The sequence below is a fragment of the Oncorhynchus tshawytscha genome, linkage group LG28 (genome assembly GCF_018296145.1).
Source record: "Oncorhynchus tshawytscha isolate Ot180627B linkage group LG28, Otsh_v2.0, whole genome shotgun sequence".
NCBI classification, from domain to species: Eukaryota; Metazoa; Chordata; class Actinopteri; order Salmoniformes; family Salmonidae; genus Oncorhynchus; species Oncorhynchus tshawytscha.
The window spans coordinates 29041748-29057722 of NC_056456.1; the positions used below are offsets into that span (position 1 = coordinate 29041748).

Genomic DNA, 15975 nt, shown 5'->3' on the forward strand with positions numbered 1-15975 from the left:
TTTCACTAGCTTCACTTGTTTTCTCAATTATTTTAAGGAGATTCAATTGACCACTACATTTTGCCACCTCAATCTCCTTCACAGGGCACTGCATGAACTCAGGATAATAATCCCCACCACAATTGGAACCCTGTCCGTCCTTCTACACACCATTCTTCAGTATACGCTGTTCGTCTGCACTTCACTTGAAACATGACCAAATCCTTTACAAGTTTTACAGCGGTCTGGAAACTATAGCTCTTACAGCGTATCTTACATAACCAAGCTTCACATGCATAGGTATTTGCTCTTTATCAAAAAACAACAGGACTTCCAGACTTTCTTATTTTGCGCCATTCACCCAGCGGGTCAGGCGCTTTTTACAGCATGACATCACAATCAGAACACGATCAAAACGATTGGGAACTATTTCACGCTGGGGAGTTTTACATGACACCGGGCAACAACCACACCAGGAATTTTGAACATGAACATCCATCGTCACCCCTGAGATGACTCCTTTTACGGGTGCTCTATTCCAAAATTCAAAACTTCTGTTGTCCGGATTATTTTGAGGCCCACTGCAATCTTCCTCTGCTCCTCAGAAATATAATGAATAAAGACCACTCCTGGTCACTCTCACAGACTCCACTTTCCAAGCGCATACCTTACCATTTTCGACACTTCAAATGGGTTTCCCACACATGCATCCCAAGAAGATGCGATTCCTTATAATTCACACGTAACCTTCACTGGAATCTTGGACAATTTCATGTTTGTTCCTGTTTCGATACTACTACGTGTCGCCAAATTTGCCCGACGCGCTGCTTGATTCGAACTCAACATCCACTTCCCCTTCCTGCTTAATGTTTTGAATGAAGTGCAATATGTATCAAACGAGAAAAGAGTTTTACGGTGGCGGAGAGTGTCAAATTCGGATGTTTATAATGTCATGCTATCGCCACCGTGCGGATAGTTATTTTGAGACAGAAACCACTGACAGCTTCCTTGCATAAATGGTGAGTCCGTTTCGACTTTTATTGCCTTGATATGAAGTTTATGCTAGTTGTATTTTAGAAGCATTATAGTATTTGTACTCAAATGTCCTGCTGAAGTGATAAGTTAGCTAGGAAACCAGACAGTGCAGTGGCTCGTTTGGTAACGTTAGCTAAATTCGCTAACGCCACTGCACTGTCCAAAGTCCACAAGCCACTCGTGTCTACTAACGTTACTACTTGCCAGCTAATGTAAGCTGCATGTAAAGGTTTTAGTTAGTTAGTTACTCTATTTGTGTGCAGATGGCAACAACACCCAAGTTAATGAGAGCCATTCGAATGAGTGAGTTTGGAGGACCTTCCGTTTTGAAACTCTGCTCCAACATACCTGTGCCAAATCCAGGTCAGAAACAGGTAAAAATTATTCAAAAACGTTAGTAACTTACTATTGCAAACTGTAAAGTGCAAAGGACAATGGATACATTTTACATATATTGTATTGCACTTCTACCTGTAGCTGTTTTCTAAGTTGTATTATGTTACTTAATTATAGTTCTGCAGAAGGTTCTCTATGTATGAAACAGCCTGTGTGTTATCCAGGTGCTAATCCATGTGCATGCGTGTGGAGTGAACCCCGTGGAGACCTACATCCGCTCTGGGACCTACGCCAGGAAGCCCAGCCTGCCCTACACTCCAGGGACTGATGTGTCAGGGGTCGTGGAAGCTGTCGGAGACAGAGTCCAACTCTTACAGGTGCTGATGTTCCTGTACCATCCATCCCTTGGCTACCAGTAACATTATGATCACTGATGGTATTTAGTAACTATTCACATGTGGCATGTGTAGTTTGTGAGAAAGTAATTGCTTACCAACATTTTGCTTTGAACACTCTTTGATTATATAGACTGAAATACTATGAGTAGTCATTCTGTGAATGTATTCATATTGAGTTTGTGTATGACTATACCATTAGTTGCTGGAGTGGAAGTCTGGTCTATTTTACCTTTCAGGCTGGTGACCGTGTGTTCACCACCGCCACAGAGACAGGAGGGTATGCTGAATACACTGTCGTGTCTGAGGACTGTGTCCACCGCCTGCCAGACCCCTTAGACTACAAACAGGGAGCTGCCATTGGGATCCCCTACTGCACCGCATACAGAGCTCTCTTCCATAAGTAAGAGACCAGCATTTTTTTGTTTTGTTTAAGGAGAATGGAATTCTGAACAGATTATTTTTATGACAAGATGGGCGCAGAAGCAGGGAGACGAGGAGATAATCGATCGCTACCTGCACCTACCCGCCTGTCCAACATCACTACTCTGGACGGCTCGGACTTAGAATATGTGGACAACTACAAATACTTAGGTGTCTGGTTAGACTGTAAACTCTCCTTCCAGACCCATATCAAACATCTCCAATCCAAAGTTAAATCTAGAATTGGCTTCCTATTTCGCAACAAAGCATCCTTCACTCATGCTGCCAAACATACCCTTGTAAAACTGACCATCCTACCAATCCTCGACTTTGGCGATGTCATTTACAAAATAGCCTCCAATACCCTACTCAACAAATTGGATGCAGTCTATCACAGTGCAATCCGTTTTGTCACCAAAGCCCCATATACTACCCACCATTGCGACCTGTACGCTCTCGTTGGCTGGCCCTCGCTTCATACTCGTCGCCAAACCCACTGGCTCCATGTCATCTACAAGACCCTGCTAGGTAAAGTCCCCCTTATCTCAGCTCGCTGGTCACCATAGCATCTCCCACCTGTAGCACACGCTCCAGCAGGTATATCTCTCTAGTCACCCCCAAAACCAATTCTTTCTTTGGCCGCCTCTCCTTCCAGTTCTCTGCTGCCAATGACTGGAACGAACTACAAAAATCTCTGAAACTGGAAACACTTATCTCCCTCACTAGCTTTAAGCACCAACTGTCAGAGCAGCTCACAGATTACTGCACCTGTACATAGCCCACCTATAATTTAGCCCAAACAACTACCTATTTCCCTACTGTATTTAATTAACTTATTTATTTTGCTCCTTTGCACCCCATTATTTTTATTTCTACTTTGCACATTCTTCCATTGCAAATCTACCATTCCAGTGTTTTACTTGCTATATTGTATTTACTTTGCCACCATGGCCTTTTTTTGCCTTTACCTCCCTTCTCACCTCATTTGCTCACATGGTATATAGACTTGTTTATACTATATTATTGACTGTATGTTTGTTTTACTCCATGTGTAACTCTGTGTCGTTGTATCTGTCGAACTGCTTTGCTTTATCTTGGCCAGGTCGCAATTGTAAATGAGAACTTGTTCTCAACTTGCCTACCTGGTTAAATAAAGGTGAAATAAAAAATAAAATAAAATAAGTGCATAGGGCTCACCGGTCCTACGCCAATGTTTTGGTTAGGTTCTTTGGATTTGACATGGTTAGACAGACTCAGCATCACAATCGAATATGATGTTCAATTAAGTTGAGATTCACCGACTCTCCTGCAAAAGAAGACTTATTATAATCTGTATGTCTATTATTTACTAATAAAGTCTTTGATTGTGGGGTGTGTACAGTATAATGAGTGTTTGAGTCTTATTCTCCATTGTGTCTTCTGCTCCAGAGCACATGCTAAAGCAGGCGAGACAGTACTCATCCATGGAGCCAGCGGTGGGGTAAGATCAATGCCCTCTTCTGTTTAATGTCTGAGCTATAGTTATTTTCCCCCATTTTCATTTAATAAAGATCAAATGAATCCAAATTGCCTTTATTGCACTGCTTAATGACAAGTATTATTGGGGGGTTGATTTACTAGGGCCCAGTGTTTGTGGCCTTTTCCTTGGAGGTGTGTATCTTTTCAGGTGGGGGTGGCAGCGTGTCAGATGGCCAGAGCCTTGGGTCTGAGGGTCCTGGGGACAGCAGGAACCGCAGAAGGACTGGAGCTGGTCCTGAGGAATGGAGCTCACCAGGCCTTCAACCACAAAGAGGAAGGATACACTAGCAAAATCATGGTAGGTGGGAAGGAGTCATAGTTGCGGTCTCCATAGACCTGAATACATTTTAAGGACATTTTGTGTATGACTCTCAGTGAGTGACTGCTATTATGTTCTACTTTGACACCAATTAGCTGCTAAACCAGGGGGGTAAAATAAAACACTTGTTATTACAGATAAAAATATTCAAATTTCTAACATGTTAGCCTAGGATAAGTTAAGAACTGGGGTGACGCTTTTGTTAACACAGGATGTCTTAATGAGTTTTGTCTGGGCAATTGTTTTTTACAGGATGCTACCAAGGGGCAAGGAGTAAATGTGATTGTGGAGATGCTGTCTAATGTGAACCTCAGCAATGACCTGCAGATGCTGGCCTACGGGGGGAGAGTGACGGTCGGTATATGTCACATTAGCATGTGTCATTTATTTTAGACTTTTAGAGCCACTGTTTTGAATATGTATTGGTTATTCATTGTTAATTCTTACTCAGTTTTCCTCTTTTGTTGTTTAGGTTGTTGGCAGTAGAGGCCCCATTGAAATCAACCCTCGAGACACCATGGCCAAAGAGTCCAGCATCATTGGTGTTGCCTTACCCTGCGCTACTGTTGTAAGAGTCTAGATTCCTAGTATAATATGTAGGTTCAGGCAGTGGTCGTTCTATAAATCATACATTCTGTAGTGTAAATAATACTCTACCCTTCAAAAGTTTGGGATCACATAGAAATGTTCATGTTTTTGAAAGAAAAGCACTTTTTTTTTTTTTGTCCATTTGAAATAACATCAAATTGATCAGAAATACATTGTAGACATTAATGTTGTAAATGACTATTGTAGCTGGAAAGGGCTGATTTTTAATGGAATATCTACATAGGCATACAGAGGCCCATTATCAGCAACCATCACTCCTGTGTTCCAGTGGCACGTTGTGTTAGCTAATCCAAGTTTATCATTTTAAAAGGCTAATTGATCATTAGAAAACCCTTTTGCAATTATGTTAGCACAGCTGAAAACTGTTGTGCTAATTTAAAGAAGCAATAAAACTGGCCTTCCTTAGAGTAGTTTAGTATCTGGAGCATTAGCACTTGTGGGCTCGATTACAGGCTCAAAATGGCCAGAAACAAAGGACTTTCTTCTGAAACTTGTCAGTCTATTCTTGTTCTGAGAAATTTAAGGTTATTCGTTTAATTAACAGACAAAAATTCATTTTTTTTCTTCAAAAACAAGGACATTTCTAAGTGACCCCACATTTTTGAACGTTAGTGTATCTTCTGTTGTCTCTACAGGAAGAGAAAGCGGAGTGTGCCGCGGCCCTGTTTGCAGGGATGGATGCTGGTTGGCTGAAGCCTGCTGTAGGAAAACAGTACACCCTGGACATGGCCTCCCAGGCCCATATTGACATCATAGACTGCCCTGGGGCTTCTGGGAAGATGGTACTGACCATGTGAATGGAACAGCTGTAGGATTACTGTGAAATGTTACTGATTTACATTGGGATGAAATTCTGATTACTTTACATGTGTTTCATGCATATGGGATTAAAATTGCTTAAAATCTTGCTTGCCACAGACAAAGATGGTGTGGCTCACTTTCGGTGATCTTCATGATTAATCATGTGCATTTCTAAACCAAGTTGTTGTCATTTCAATGCATTGGGTCAAAAATATTTTTTGTTGTTGTGAAATAACAACAATTGAATGCCATTTTTGTAATATTTTACAAAGGGAATGCCTCCTTTTCCTGATTAAATAATAGCGTTGAAGTGTGCAGTCTTTTACCTCTGTCAAAAGCACAAGTTAAGTCAGGAGTGAGTGTGACATCGTCCCATCCGGTGCCATCTCAGGTAACAGCCCTGCGAACTGAGCATGCTCAGAGAAGCACAGGTAACCTTACCCAGCCTCTCTAATACGAACACAGACAGTTGACTATGAAACAGTAGAAGTGACTACCGTAACCTGGGCTGGTCAACATCGAAATGTTGAAGCACAATGAGTGCTTATGATGTTATATTGGACTGGTTGTAGAGGTAATGTATTCACCTGTAATAGATTTGCAGCTGATATGTGGATGGTCATTGATGGTGTATGGTTGGATTCTCTGTTCCATTTAGGCCTGCAGGTAAGACTTGATCTGGATAATGTTTATTCTATGCACGGTTGAAGTCGGAAGTTTACATACACTTAGGTTGGAGTCATTAACTTGTTTTTCAACCACTTCACAAATGTCTTGATAACAAACTATAGTTTTGGCAAATCGGTCAGGACATCTACTTTGTGCATGACACAAGTCATTTCTCCAACAATTGTTTACAGACAGATTATTTCACTTATTTACTATATCACAATTCAAGTGGGTCAGAAGTTTACATACACTAAGTTTACTGTGCCTTTAAACAGGTTGGAAAATTCCAGAAAATGTTGTCATTTCTTTAGAAGCTTCTGATAGACTAATTGACATCATTTGAGTCAATTGGAGGTGTACTTGTGCATGTATTTCAAGGCCTACCTTCAAATTCAGTGCCTCTTTGCTTGACATGGGAAAATCAAAAGAAATCAGCCAAGACCTCAGAAAAAAATGGTTGACCTCCACAAGTCTGATTCATCCTTGGGAGCAATTTCCAAACGCCTTAAGGTACCACGTTAATCTGTACTAACAATAGTACGCAAGTATAAACACCATGGGACCACTCAGCCGTCATACCGCTCAGGAAGGAAATGCCTTCTGTCTCCTAGAGATGAGCATACTTTGGTGAGAAAAGTGCAAATCAATCCCAGGACAACAACAAAGGACCTTGTGAAGCTGCTGGAGGAAACAGGTACAAAAGTATCTATATCCACAGTAAAACGAGTCTTATATCGACATAACCTGAAAGGCCACTCAGCAAGGAAGAAGCCACTGCTCCAAAACCGGCATATAAAAGCTAGACTACGGTTTGCAACTGCACATAGGGACAAAGATTGTACTTTTTGGAGAAATGTCCTCGTCTGATGAAACAAAAATAGAACTGTTTGGCCATAATGACCATCGTCACCATCCCAACCGTGAAGCACGGGAGTGGCAGCATCATGTTGTGGGGGTGCTTAGCTGCAGGAGGGACTGGTGCACTTCACAAAATAGATGGCATCATGAGGAAAGAAAATGATGTAGATATATTGAAGCAACATCTTAAAACATCAGTCAGGATGTTTAAGCTTGGTCACAAATGGGTCTTCCAAATGGACAATGACCCCAAGCATACTTCAAAGGTTGTGGCAAAATGGCTTAAGGACATCAAAGTCAAGGTATTGGAGTGGCCATTGCAAAGCTCTGACCTCAACCCTATAGAAAATGTGTGGGCAGAACTGAAAAAGCGTGTGTGAGCAAGGAGGCCTACAAACCTGACTCAGTTACACCAGCTCTGTCAGGAGGAATGGGCCAAAATTCACCCAACGTATTGTGGGAAGCTTGTGGATGAGAACCCAAAACATTTGACCCATGTTAAACAATTTAAAGGCAATGCTAAATACTAATTGAGGGTATGTAAACTTCTGACCCACTGGGAATATGATGAAAGAAATAAAAGCTTAAATAAATCATTCTCTCTACTGTTATTCTGACATTTCACATTCTTAAAATTAAGTGGTGATCCTAACTGACCTAAGACAAATTTTTATTAGGATTTATTAGGATTAAATGTCAGGAATTGTGAAAACCTGAGCTTAAATGTATTTGGCTAAGGTGTATGTAAACTTCTGACTTCAACTGTATGACTCAGATAAAAACTCATAGGTAACATGGGTGAACTGAAAAGACTCCAGGGGGGGTCATCATGCATGTTTCATTCATCTCCGATTGTTACCATTACTTTCCACCCAGTTTGTTTGGTCTCCTAGCAACACAAGCTAAATGAGCAAAGTACTAAGGCGATGTCCTTTACAAAATAGCCTCCAACACTCTACTCAGCAAATTGGATGCAGTCTATTACAGTGCCATCTGTTTTGTCACCAAAGCCCCATATACTACCCACCACTGCGAACTGTATGCTCTCGTTGGCTGGCCCTCGCTTCATATTCGTCGTCAAACCCACTGGCTCCAGGTCATCTATAAGTCTTTACTAGGTAAAGCCCCGTCTTATCTCAGCTCACTGGTCACCATAGCAGCACCCACCCGTAGCATGCGCTCCAGCAGGTATATCTCACTGGTCACCCCCAAAGCCAATTCGTACTTTGGCTGCCTTTCCTTCCAGTTCTCTGCTGCCAATGACTGGAACGAACTGCAAAAATCACTGAAGCTGGAGACTCATATCTCCCTCACTAGCTTTAAGCACCAGCTGTCGCATTTGTAAATGAGAACTTGTTCTCATCTAGCCTACCTGGTTAAATAAAGGTGAAAATAATACAAATTGTTACTGAGCTGAATGTGTTTTTATTTTTAAAAATGTAAAAAATTGAGCCTATGGTTTTTATATCTGTAAGAGCAGTATGACCAGACATGGGAAGGAGTTGAGACAAGATGATGAGGCCCTGAGACCACTTACATGGGAGAGGCAACACACCATGCAGCCTGGCCAGTAACAAACCATGAGAAGTATGTCTACCATAACATTTCAACACCGATTTGTCAATATTCAACACATGAAAGGTATATTCTCTCTACACATGCTGTTTAGGTATTGGATTAATGCTTCACAATATAGGTCTATTGAATGTGTGAACAGCTAAGATATTAAATATACTGACACGAAATGTTGATATACTGTACCATTCCCCTCCCAAGCTAACTAGCTGTGTGTGTGTCCCCTTGGTGAAACCCAGGTGTTCTCCTGATGCTGATGCTGTCAATCACACATACCCAGAGCCTCTCCTCATGTCCAGCCTCATGTGTGGTGTGTTCTGAAGATACTGTCATCTGTTACAAGCTCTCCAACATCCTAGGTAAGAAGGAGCATTGACTGCCGAGTTGAGATTAAGAAATATCATCCTCTACTAATGATCTATGATAGCATTCATTTGAACAAGATTTGTTGGAATGTCTTGTTCCACACTAGCCTATGGCTATCATAAAGACACTGACTCTTTGTGCCAACACCTATCGGTGTAGCCAGCCCTATTAAAGCAGTAATGATTGACAACCAGGTTTGTGTTTTCTTCCACCTCTAGAGGCCCCTGAGACCACCAAGGCCCTGATGCTGACCGACGGCACCATCGTGTCCGTGGACCGCCACTTCCTGTCTGACATGTCCAGCATGACCGTGCTGTCCCTCAGCCACAACGCCATCACCACCATCACCCACGACGCCTTCCAGAACCTCACCGTCCTCCACACCCTCCTCCTGGACCACAACCACCTCTCCAGCCAGGCCCTGGGGAAGGACACTTTTTCCTGGCTGCCCAGGTTGGAGATCCTGAAGCTTGGGAACAATGCCCTCGGGGATGTCAACGGCTCCTGGTTCCATGCCACCGGGGCCCTGCGGACGCTGCAGCTGGAAGGGAACCGCCTCTCCAGGCTGGACGCCACCACCTTTGCCTTGGCAGACCTCCAGGGGCTGGAGACCTTGGATCTGTCCGATAATCTGATCACCTATCTGGGGAAGGATAGCTTCCGGGGCATGCTGGGGCTGCGTAGTCTGGATCTGTCCAGGAATCAGCTCCGGAGCGCCCCGCCAGAGGTGTTTTCGTACCTATCGTGGATGTCTAGTCTGAACCTGGAACTAAACTGGTGGAACTGTACATGTGAGCTGAGGAAGCTGGCGTCTTTCCTCACCAGCTATATGGAGGCTCCGGATAAGGTTATCTTCTGTTGCTCGTTTGAGCTTTTTTTCTTGTTTTCTTTTTATACTTTGATTTATTGTATTCCTTTTTTTACCAATATGTTTTATTATTTTGAATTAGGGCTAACACATATTTTGGCTGCTGCAAGTATTACAAGAAAGGTGCTTTATGGTATATGGTATATATGGTATATAAACTATATTGTATAAAAGGTGCTATGTAGATGTGTGTTGTTATCATTATAACAATATGATTACTATAATAACATTCTTGTTCAGGTACTGTTCAACGGGCGTAGGATGGTGTGTGTGAGTGCTGACAACCCGGCAGTGAAGACTGTGCTGGAGCTGACAGAGGCCAACTGTGTTCCAACAAATCAGAACATCACAGTGCAGGTTGAGGCTAAGAACGCTATCTCCTCTCAGCGTTATACCAGAGACCTGGCTCTGGCTGCAGCCTTCTGCTTTGCTGGTCAGTACCTCAGAAACTAGATCCTCCATGGCCACTTTCTAACCACACGTAACTTTTCTCTACTCAAATAGTGGTAAATATATGAAATTGTATAGGACAATGTGACTTCTGTATCATGCAACTCCGTAAAGTGTATCAACAATTAAAGTAAAGAGTGTTTTTATCATTTTATCCCCATACATAAAGCTTAGGTCAGTCGGCTGTAACTCATAACTATGCTAATAACGTACAGGTGGCGTTGGACTCACCCTAGCTGTGGTGTACATCGTTTACTGCAAACTGGGGATGAACAAGAGCCTGAAGGTCTTGAGAGACAGGACTGGAGCTGAGGAGGATGAGAATGGGAGGACAGCTCCCACCCAAACAGTCACCCAGTGGGATCTGAGCAGGGAGAATGAGGCTCTACGTATGGCTCAAATGGGACTGGAAACCAAGTTGATCATTCCCAATAGCCACCTTCAGCCTTGGGACAGGGAGAGAGACATTTTTGACCTGAGAATAGGCAAAGATGGTGGCCATTTTACATGCCCCCATTGTGGCCCTGCAGTCAGTGGGTCTGCAATGGAACAGGGGGTAGGAGAAGGACACTTGGGGGCAGCCCTGCACATGGTCAGACAAGGAGGCCAGCCCAAAAAGATGGAGAGTCTGGCCATGACAGAGGAGAGCGATGAGAGGAAGAGACATGTGCCCCAACAAACACTGATATCAAAGACAGAAGGTGAGCATGTTTTGATTTAATATTTCACTGCACAGACTGATTAGGATCAGTGATGAGACTATATGCAGACACACACACACACTGCAGATGTCTAACTCTCTTTCCCTGTTGTCATTCACAGATCTAAGCGGTCAAAGGTCATTGGTCGGGCCACCACAGGGTCAGAGCAACCATATTCTTAGTCAGGAGGAGTTACTCTATCACCAGCAGAGTTTAAATATAAAAAGCCATGATGGTTCTAATGGCAACAACCAGCTATTGGGTGGCAGGAGTTACTATTCACCTGCACATGGAAACATGCCTACACATGGAAACATGCCTACACATACAAGTCTAAAAGATGAGATGGTAAGACCTGGAAATCACATAGGCCTTGACAACAGACCGTCAAAAATGGACTTCCAATCAGAGCATGGTAGAACTGTACCTGACTGTCAACACCAAACCGTCAGCTGTGTGAACTGTTACAGAACCTATGAGTATGGACAGCCAGGGGAGAAAGTCAGAGATGTATTGTATGACATCAGTGCAAGAGAATCTGCTGGGTTTGATGGTTCTCCCAACCACAACCCACTTACAAGGCTAAACAACCGAAGGAGCATGAACTGCAACCAGTCTAATATGGATATCTATGCAAGCAAGCAGAGGAGTGTGACTTTTGACTTGGAAAGATCTGGAGTGCATGTCGTTGATGTACAAAGGATGAACCATGACAGGGAAGATAAACATGACAGGATTAAAAGTTCTAGGAAAGTGGAAAATGGTGATAAACAGATCCTGAGCTATGAAAGCATTGGACGATCTGTGAGGAGTAATGGTCTTAAAAGAGAGGACCTCTCCAAAAGGCATAAACATAAAGCCCAGTCAGATGGTTTACTAAAAGTGAAGCTCAACCTTAACCCTCTTAAGAAAAGCAAGGTCCATCCAAGGAAAAACAGCCACAAGAGACTAGAACAGGGCGATAGAGAAAGAACTGACTCCAAGAACCGAAAACAACTGCAAATGACGGGTAAAGATACCAAAGAGTCTAAAGAAAAAACAGACAAATCCAATAAAGGAAACTCGTCTCACAAAAACAAAGCTAATCAGTCATCCAAAAAGAAATCTACCACCAGCAACTCTAAAGAAACTGATGATAATGAAGATCAAGAGGAAGAAGATCTAGTGCCACAGGAAAACAATGCATCCTCCAAGCAAAAAAAGACTAACTCAAAATCAAAACATCAGGAGGGCTCGAATAGTGACCATTCCAAGAAGAGTAGAGCTGATCCAGATCAGAAAATTGACGTCACACAAAATAAAACTGGAGGAGAAACAGAGGTCTCTGGTGGAGCACCTATACCAAGTAATGTGAGTCCTTACCAGTCATACATCAATGGAGCGGGTGGGAGTTCAGCCAATGGGCAACAGGTGGAACAATACAGAAATGGACAGGGCCAAGCACCGATCCCTGAGGTGCCCCAACACCCCGGTTACCTAGGCGATGGAGTGACTCTTCAGAGGACATTGAGTAGCCCACAACTGTCAGCAGCAAAGCCCCTCAAAGGAATGGAAAGGACTTCCAGTTACAGTAACCTTGCTGTCCAGGGAGGAAACTCTATACTATTACAAAACACTGTTGCACCAAACACCATTTATGGTGGCAACTCACAGGCTCAAAGTCTGAGTAGAGGCAGTTTAGGTCCGCCATCTTTACTGACTAACATCCCACCCACATCCCCACTACATACAGACAATGCAAGGAGCTCACCTGTAAATCCACTGATTCAGCTGTTGTCACAGTCAATTCGAGGCAACTCCAACCAGGGGGCCATGATTAGCTCTCAGCCAGCCCAGTTTCCAGTAACCCAAAGAGTGAGAGATCTCACTCTGCTTGCTCAGGGTCCTGGATCACTAAATGGACAGAATATCTCTCAGCTTGCCCAGGGTCCTGGATCACTAAATGGGCAGAATATCTCTCAGCTTGTCCAGGATCCTGGATCACTAAATGGGCAGAATATGTCTCATCTTGCCCAGGGTCCTGGATCACTAAATGGGCAGAATATCTCTCAGCTTGTCCAGGATCCTGGATCACTAAATGGGCAGAATATGTCTCAGCTTGCCCAGGATCCTGGATCCCTAAATGGCCAGAATATCTCTCAGCTTGCCCAGGATCCTGGATCACTAAATGGGCAGAATATGTCTCAGCTTGCTCAGGGTCCTGGATCACTAAATGGGCAAAATATCTCTCAGCTTGCCCAGGATCCTGGATCACTAAATGGGCAGAATATCTCTCAGCTTGCCCAGGATCCTGGATCACTAAATGGGCAGAATATCTCTCAGCTTGCCCAGGATCCTGGATCACTAAATGGGCAGAATATCTCTCAGCTTGCCCAGGATCCTGGATCACTAAATGGGCAGAATATCTCTCAGCTTGCCCAGGATCCTGGATCACTAAATGGGCAGAATATCTCTCAGCTTGCCCAGGATCCTGGATCACTAAATGGGCAGAATATCTCTCAGCTTGCCCAGGATCCTGGATCACTAAATGGGCAGAATATCTCTCAGCTTGCTCAGGATCCTGGATCACTAAATGGGAAAAATATCTCTCAGCTTCCCCAGGATCCTGGATCACTAAATGGACAGAATATGTCTCAGCTTGATCAGGGTTCTAGTTCAGGTCCAGGCTCACTAAATGTAGAGAGTCTCTCCAACAACAACGGTATGAACCCCGCAGTTGCCCCTGTTCTACAGGAGTACCTGTCCTCAGCAGAAGGCTCACCCAGAAGGATTAGACTGGTGCTGCCTGAGAGAACCACTAACAGATCGCCAACTGCTCTGGAGAGGAAAATCCGATAATAAGTGGATTTGAATTGTCCAATTGGATTTTCTTATGGACTCAAAAAAGAATGACTCAAAAATAACACTTAATCTTAATGCTCAAGTGAACTTAAAATGATCCTGTCTATGTCAGTCCTAAGCATCTCTCTTCATAACGTACATGGAACTCAACCTGTCTTCCTATTGTTAATACCTGACTCAAAGCGTTCTAAACTATTTCATGTTTGTCAAGTGTGTGGCTTGGTAGGTAGGTGACTTACTTGTATTTTTATAAAGTCAATTTAGCACAGGTTTGGGTTACAGTTGGCGCAGGGTAGACATGTGGCAGTATGGGTTTAGTTTGAAACCCCGACTGACCCCTAATTGCACTCCATTGGGTTTAGGCTTACACAAGTTGACACTTCATTATAAGGCTCTGCATTAGAGCAATGGGCTCTAATTTCAGGTAAACTATGAATGAGTAGAACAATGTGGTGAAGTTTATGGAATACAAATTCTAAATGTTGACCTAGTAACCTCTCAGCCTTGGTTGTGTGTAAATAATGAAAAAAGCAGTCTGCTGTTTTTACCAGCTTGCACCTGAGCCTAAAACTGTAACGACAAGAGTCACTTACACCATTGTTTACTTGGCCCACTAATAAGGCCTAGATTCAATCAGATCAAGCGTTAACTGGCGATATACAACACCCGAAGCCCGCATAACTGATGTTGTGGGGGAAACGCTCTTTTCACTGCACTTCGATACCGAAGTGAGTTTTTCGTAGCAGTTTAGGAAGATTAATGTAGCAGGTTAAGAGATATTTTGTCGGTGTCGGAGGAGTAACTGTGTTGGAGCTGTCAAATCGGTGAGCAGCTGCACTTGATCATTGTCACGAAGCTACACCCATTCCACTCGCGTTAGAAGTTCAGAACGAGAAAGTGTATATATGGTTGATTTTACAAATACAGGCACTTTTGGATGTTAAATGTTTTTGAAAATGAAACCACTTGAAACTGATTTTTATCTATCTGAATATTTACTTCACTCTGTCTGGAAACAAGATCAAATAGTGGCTGAGACCACACTATTCAATGTCATTACTAACTTGCCATAAAATGTGCTATTTTAGTTGAAAAGGAAATTGCAGTAATTGTTCCTAAGGTATTTCTATAACAGTCAGTTTTTAAAAAACGATTTTTGAAGTTTTCTTAATTATATACATTCGTCATTGTCATGTCTAAATGTCCATATATGCCTTAATGATACTCACATGTATTCACTACATCAAAATCAGAATATTTGACATAATTTCTAAAATAATCTTAAGAACAAGCATATAAGGTTCACTTTTGGGAAAAATCATCAATATCAATTGTAATTTAATACACCTTTTCCTCAAAAATATGTACCGTGATGGTAATGACTTAGTATTGTGGTAATGACAGAGTGTGATGGAAATGACATTTCATATAAAACAACTGATTAAAAAAATTACCATTAAACATTTTAATATCACAGTTGTACATGTTTAATTTGATTGAAGACATAGAACACACCATTCAAAACCTCAAAACACAAAGGTTACTTACCTCACGAAGTTAAAGCATCTTTTAGAAAACAAATTGGCATTCAATGCAATACGCAGAAATACATGTACAAGGTTGGAAACACTGGTTGACATTAAACAAATTATTGTTCACTGGCTGCAGTCTATTAATTCAGACTCATGAGACAGGTGTATGCTCACTCAAGATTAGGTTTAGCCCTCAATGCTCTCTATTGCTTAACGAGATAGCAAATTTCCTCCCAGACTGTGCCATCAAGCATCATATGCCATTTTGTCACTGGATGAGGCTGAGGGACAAGCCCAAGCACATTCTCTGGTTGGTACCATACAATGTCCTCTCTCATTGGCCAAAATATTTGATTGTTTCCCACACAACTCATCGTCTTGACTAGAGCACAGCTCTCTGCATCAACATCTTGTATAATACCAGGATAAGGGTCTTCATCATATTTCACAACATACCACATTCCAATCAGTCCCTCATGTACAGTTGAAGTCGGAAGTTTACATACACCTTGGCCAAATACATTTAAACTCAGTTTTTCACAATTCCTGACATTTAATCCTAGTAAAAATTCACTGTCTTAGGTCAGTTGGGATCACCACTTTATTTTAAGAATGTGAAATGTTAGAATAATAGTAGAGATAATGATTTATTCCCAGTGGGTCAGAAGTGTACATATACACTCAATTAGTATTTGATAGC

General features: G+C 42.4%; 2 protein-coding genes across 2 annotated transcripts; both read left to right on the top strand.

Moving 5' to 3' along the window:
• The first annotated feature begins 879 nt into the window (after positions 1-879).
• Positions 880-5725, top strand: cryz (crystallin, zeta (quinone reductase)). The gene is made up of 9 exons (XM_024391812.2): positions 880-998; positions 1278-1388; positions 1575-1727; positions 1985-2148; positions 3597-3648; positions 3835-3984; positions 4258-4359; positions 4478-4573; positions 5250-5725. Exons 1-9 carry the CDS (start codon positions 996-998, stop codon positions 5409-5411), a joined length of 993 nt encoding a protein of 330 aa, XP_024247580.1. The 5' UTR covers positions 880-995; the 3' UTR covers positions 5412-5725.
• Positions 5726-8522: 2797 nt separating this feature from the next.
• LOC112226370 lies at positions 8523-15286 on the top strand. The gene is made up of 6 exons (XM_042308377.1): positions 8523-8529; positions 8841-8876; positions 9102-9730; positions 9992-10184; positions 10417-10902; positions 11024-15286. Exons 1-6 carry the CDS (start codon positions 8523-8525, stop codon positions 13738-13740), a joined length of 4068 nt encoding a protein of 1355 aa, XP_042164311.1. The 3' UTR covers positions 13741-15286.
• Positions 15287-15975: the final 689 nt, after the last annotated feature.

Excerpts from the sequence above, each read along its gene's own strand:
- cryz (XM_024391812.2), top strand. Across the intron at positions 1,389-1,574 it reads CAAATCCAGGTCAGAAACAG|GTGCTAATCCATGTGCATGC; the intron begins GTAAAAATTATT and ends TGTGTTATCCAG. Across the intron at positions 1,728-1,984 it reads ACAGAGTCCAACTCTTACAG|GCTGGTGACCGTGTGTTCAC; the intron begins GTGCTGATGTTC and ends TTTACCTTTCAG.
- LOC112226370 (XM_042308377.1), top strand. Across the intron at positions 10,185-10,416 it reads TGCAGCCTTCTGCTTTGCTG|GTGGCGTTGGACTCACCCTA; the intron begins GTCAGTACCTCA and ends AATAACGTACAG. Across the intron at positions 10,903-11,023 it reads ACTGATATCAAAGACAGAAG|ATCTAAGCGGTCAAAGGTCA; the intron begins GTGAGCATGTTT and ends TGTCATTCACAG.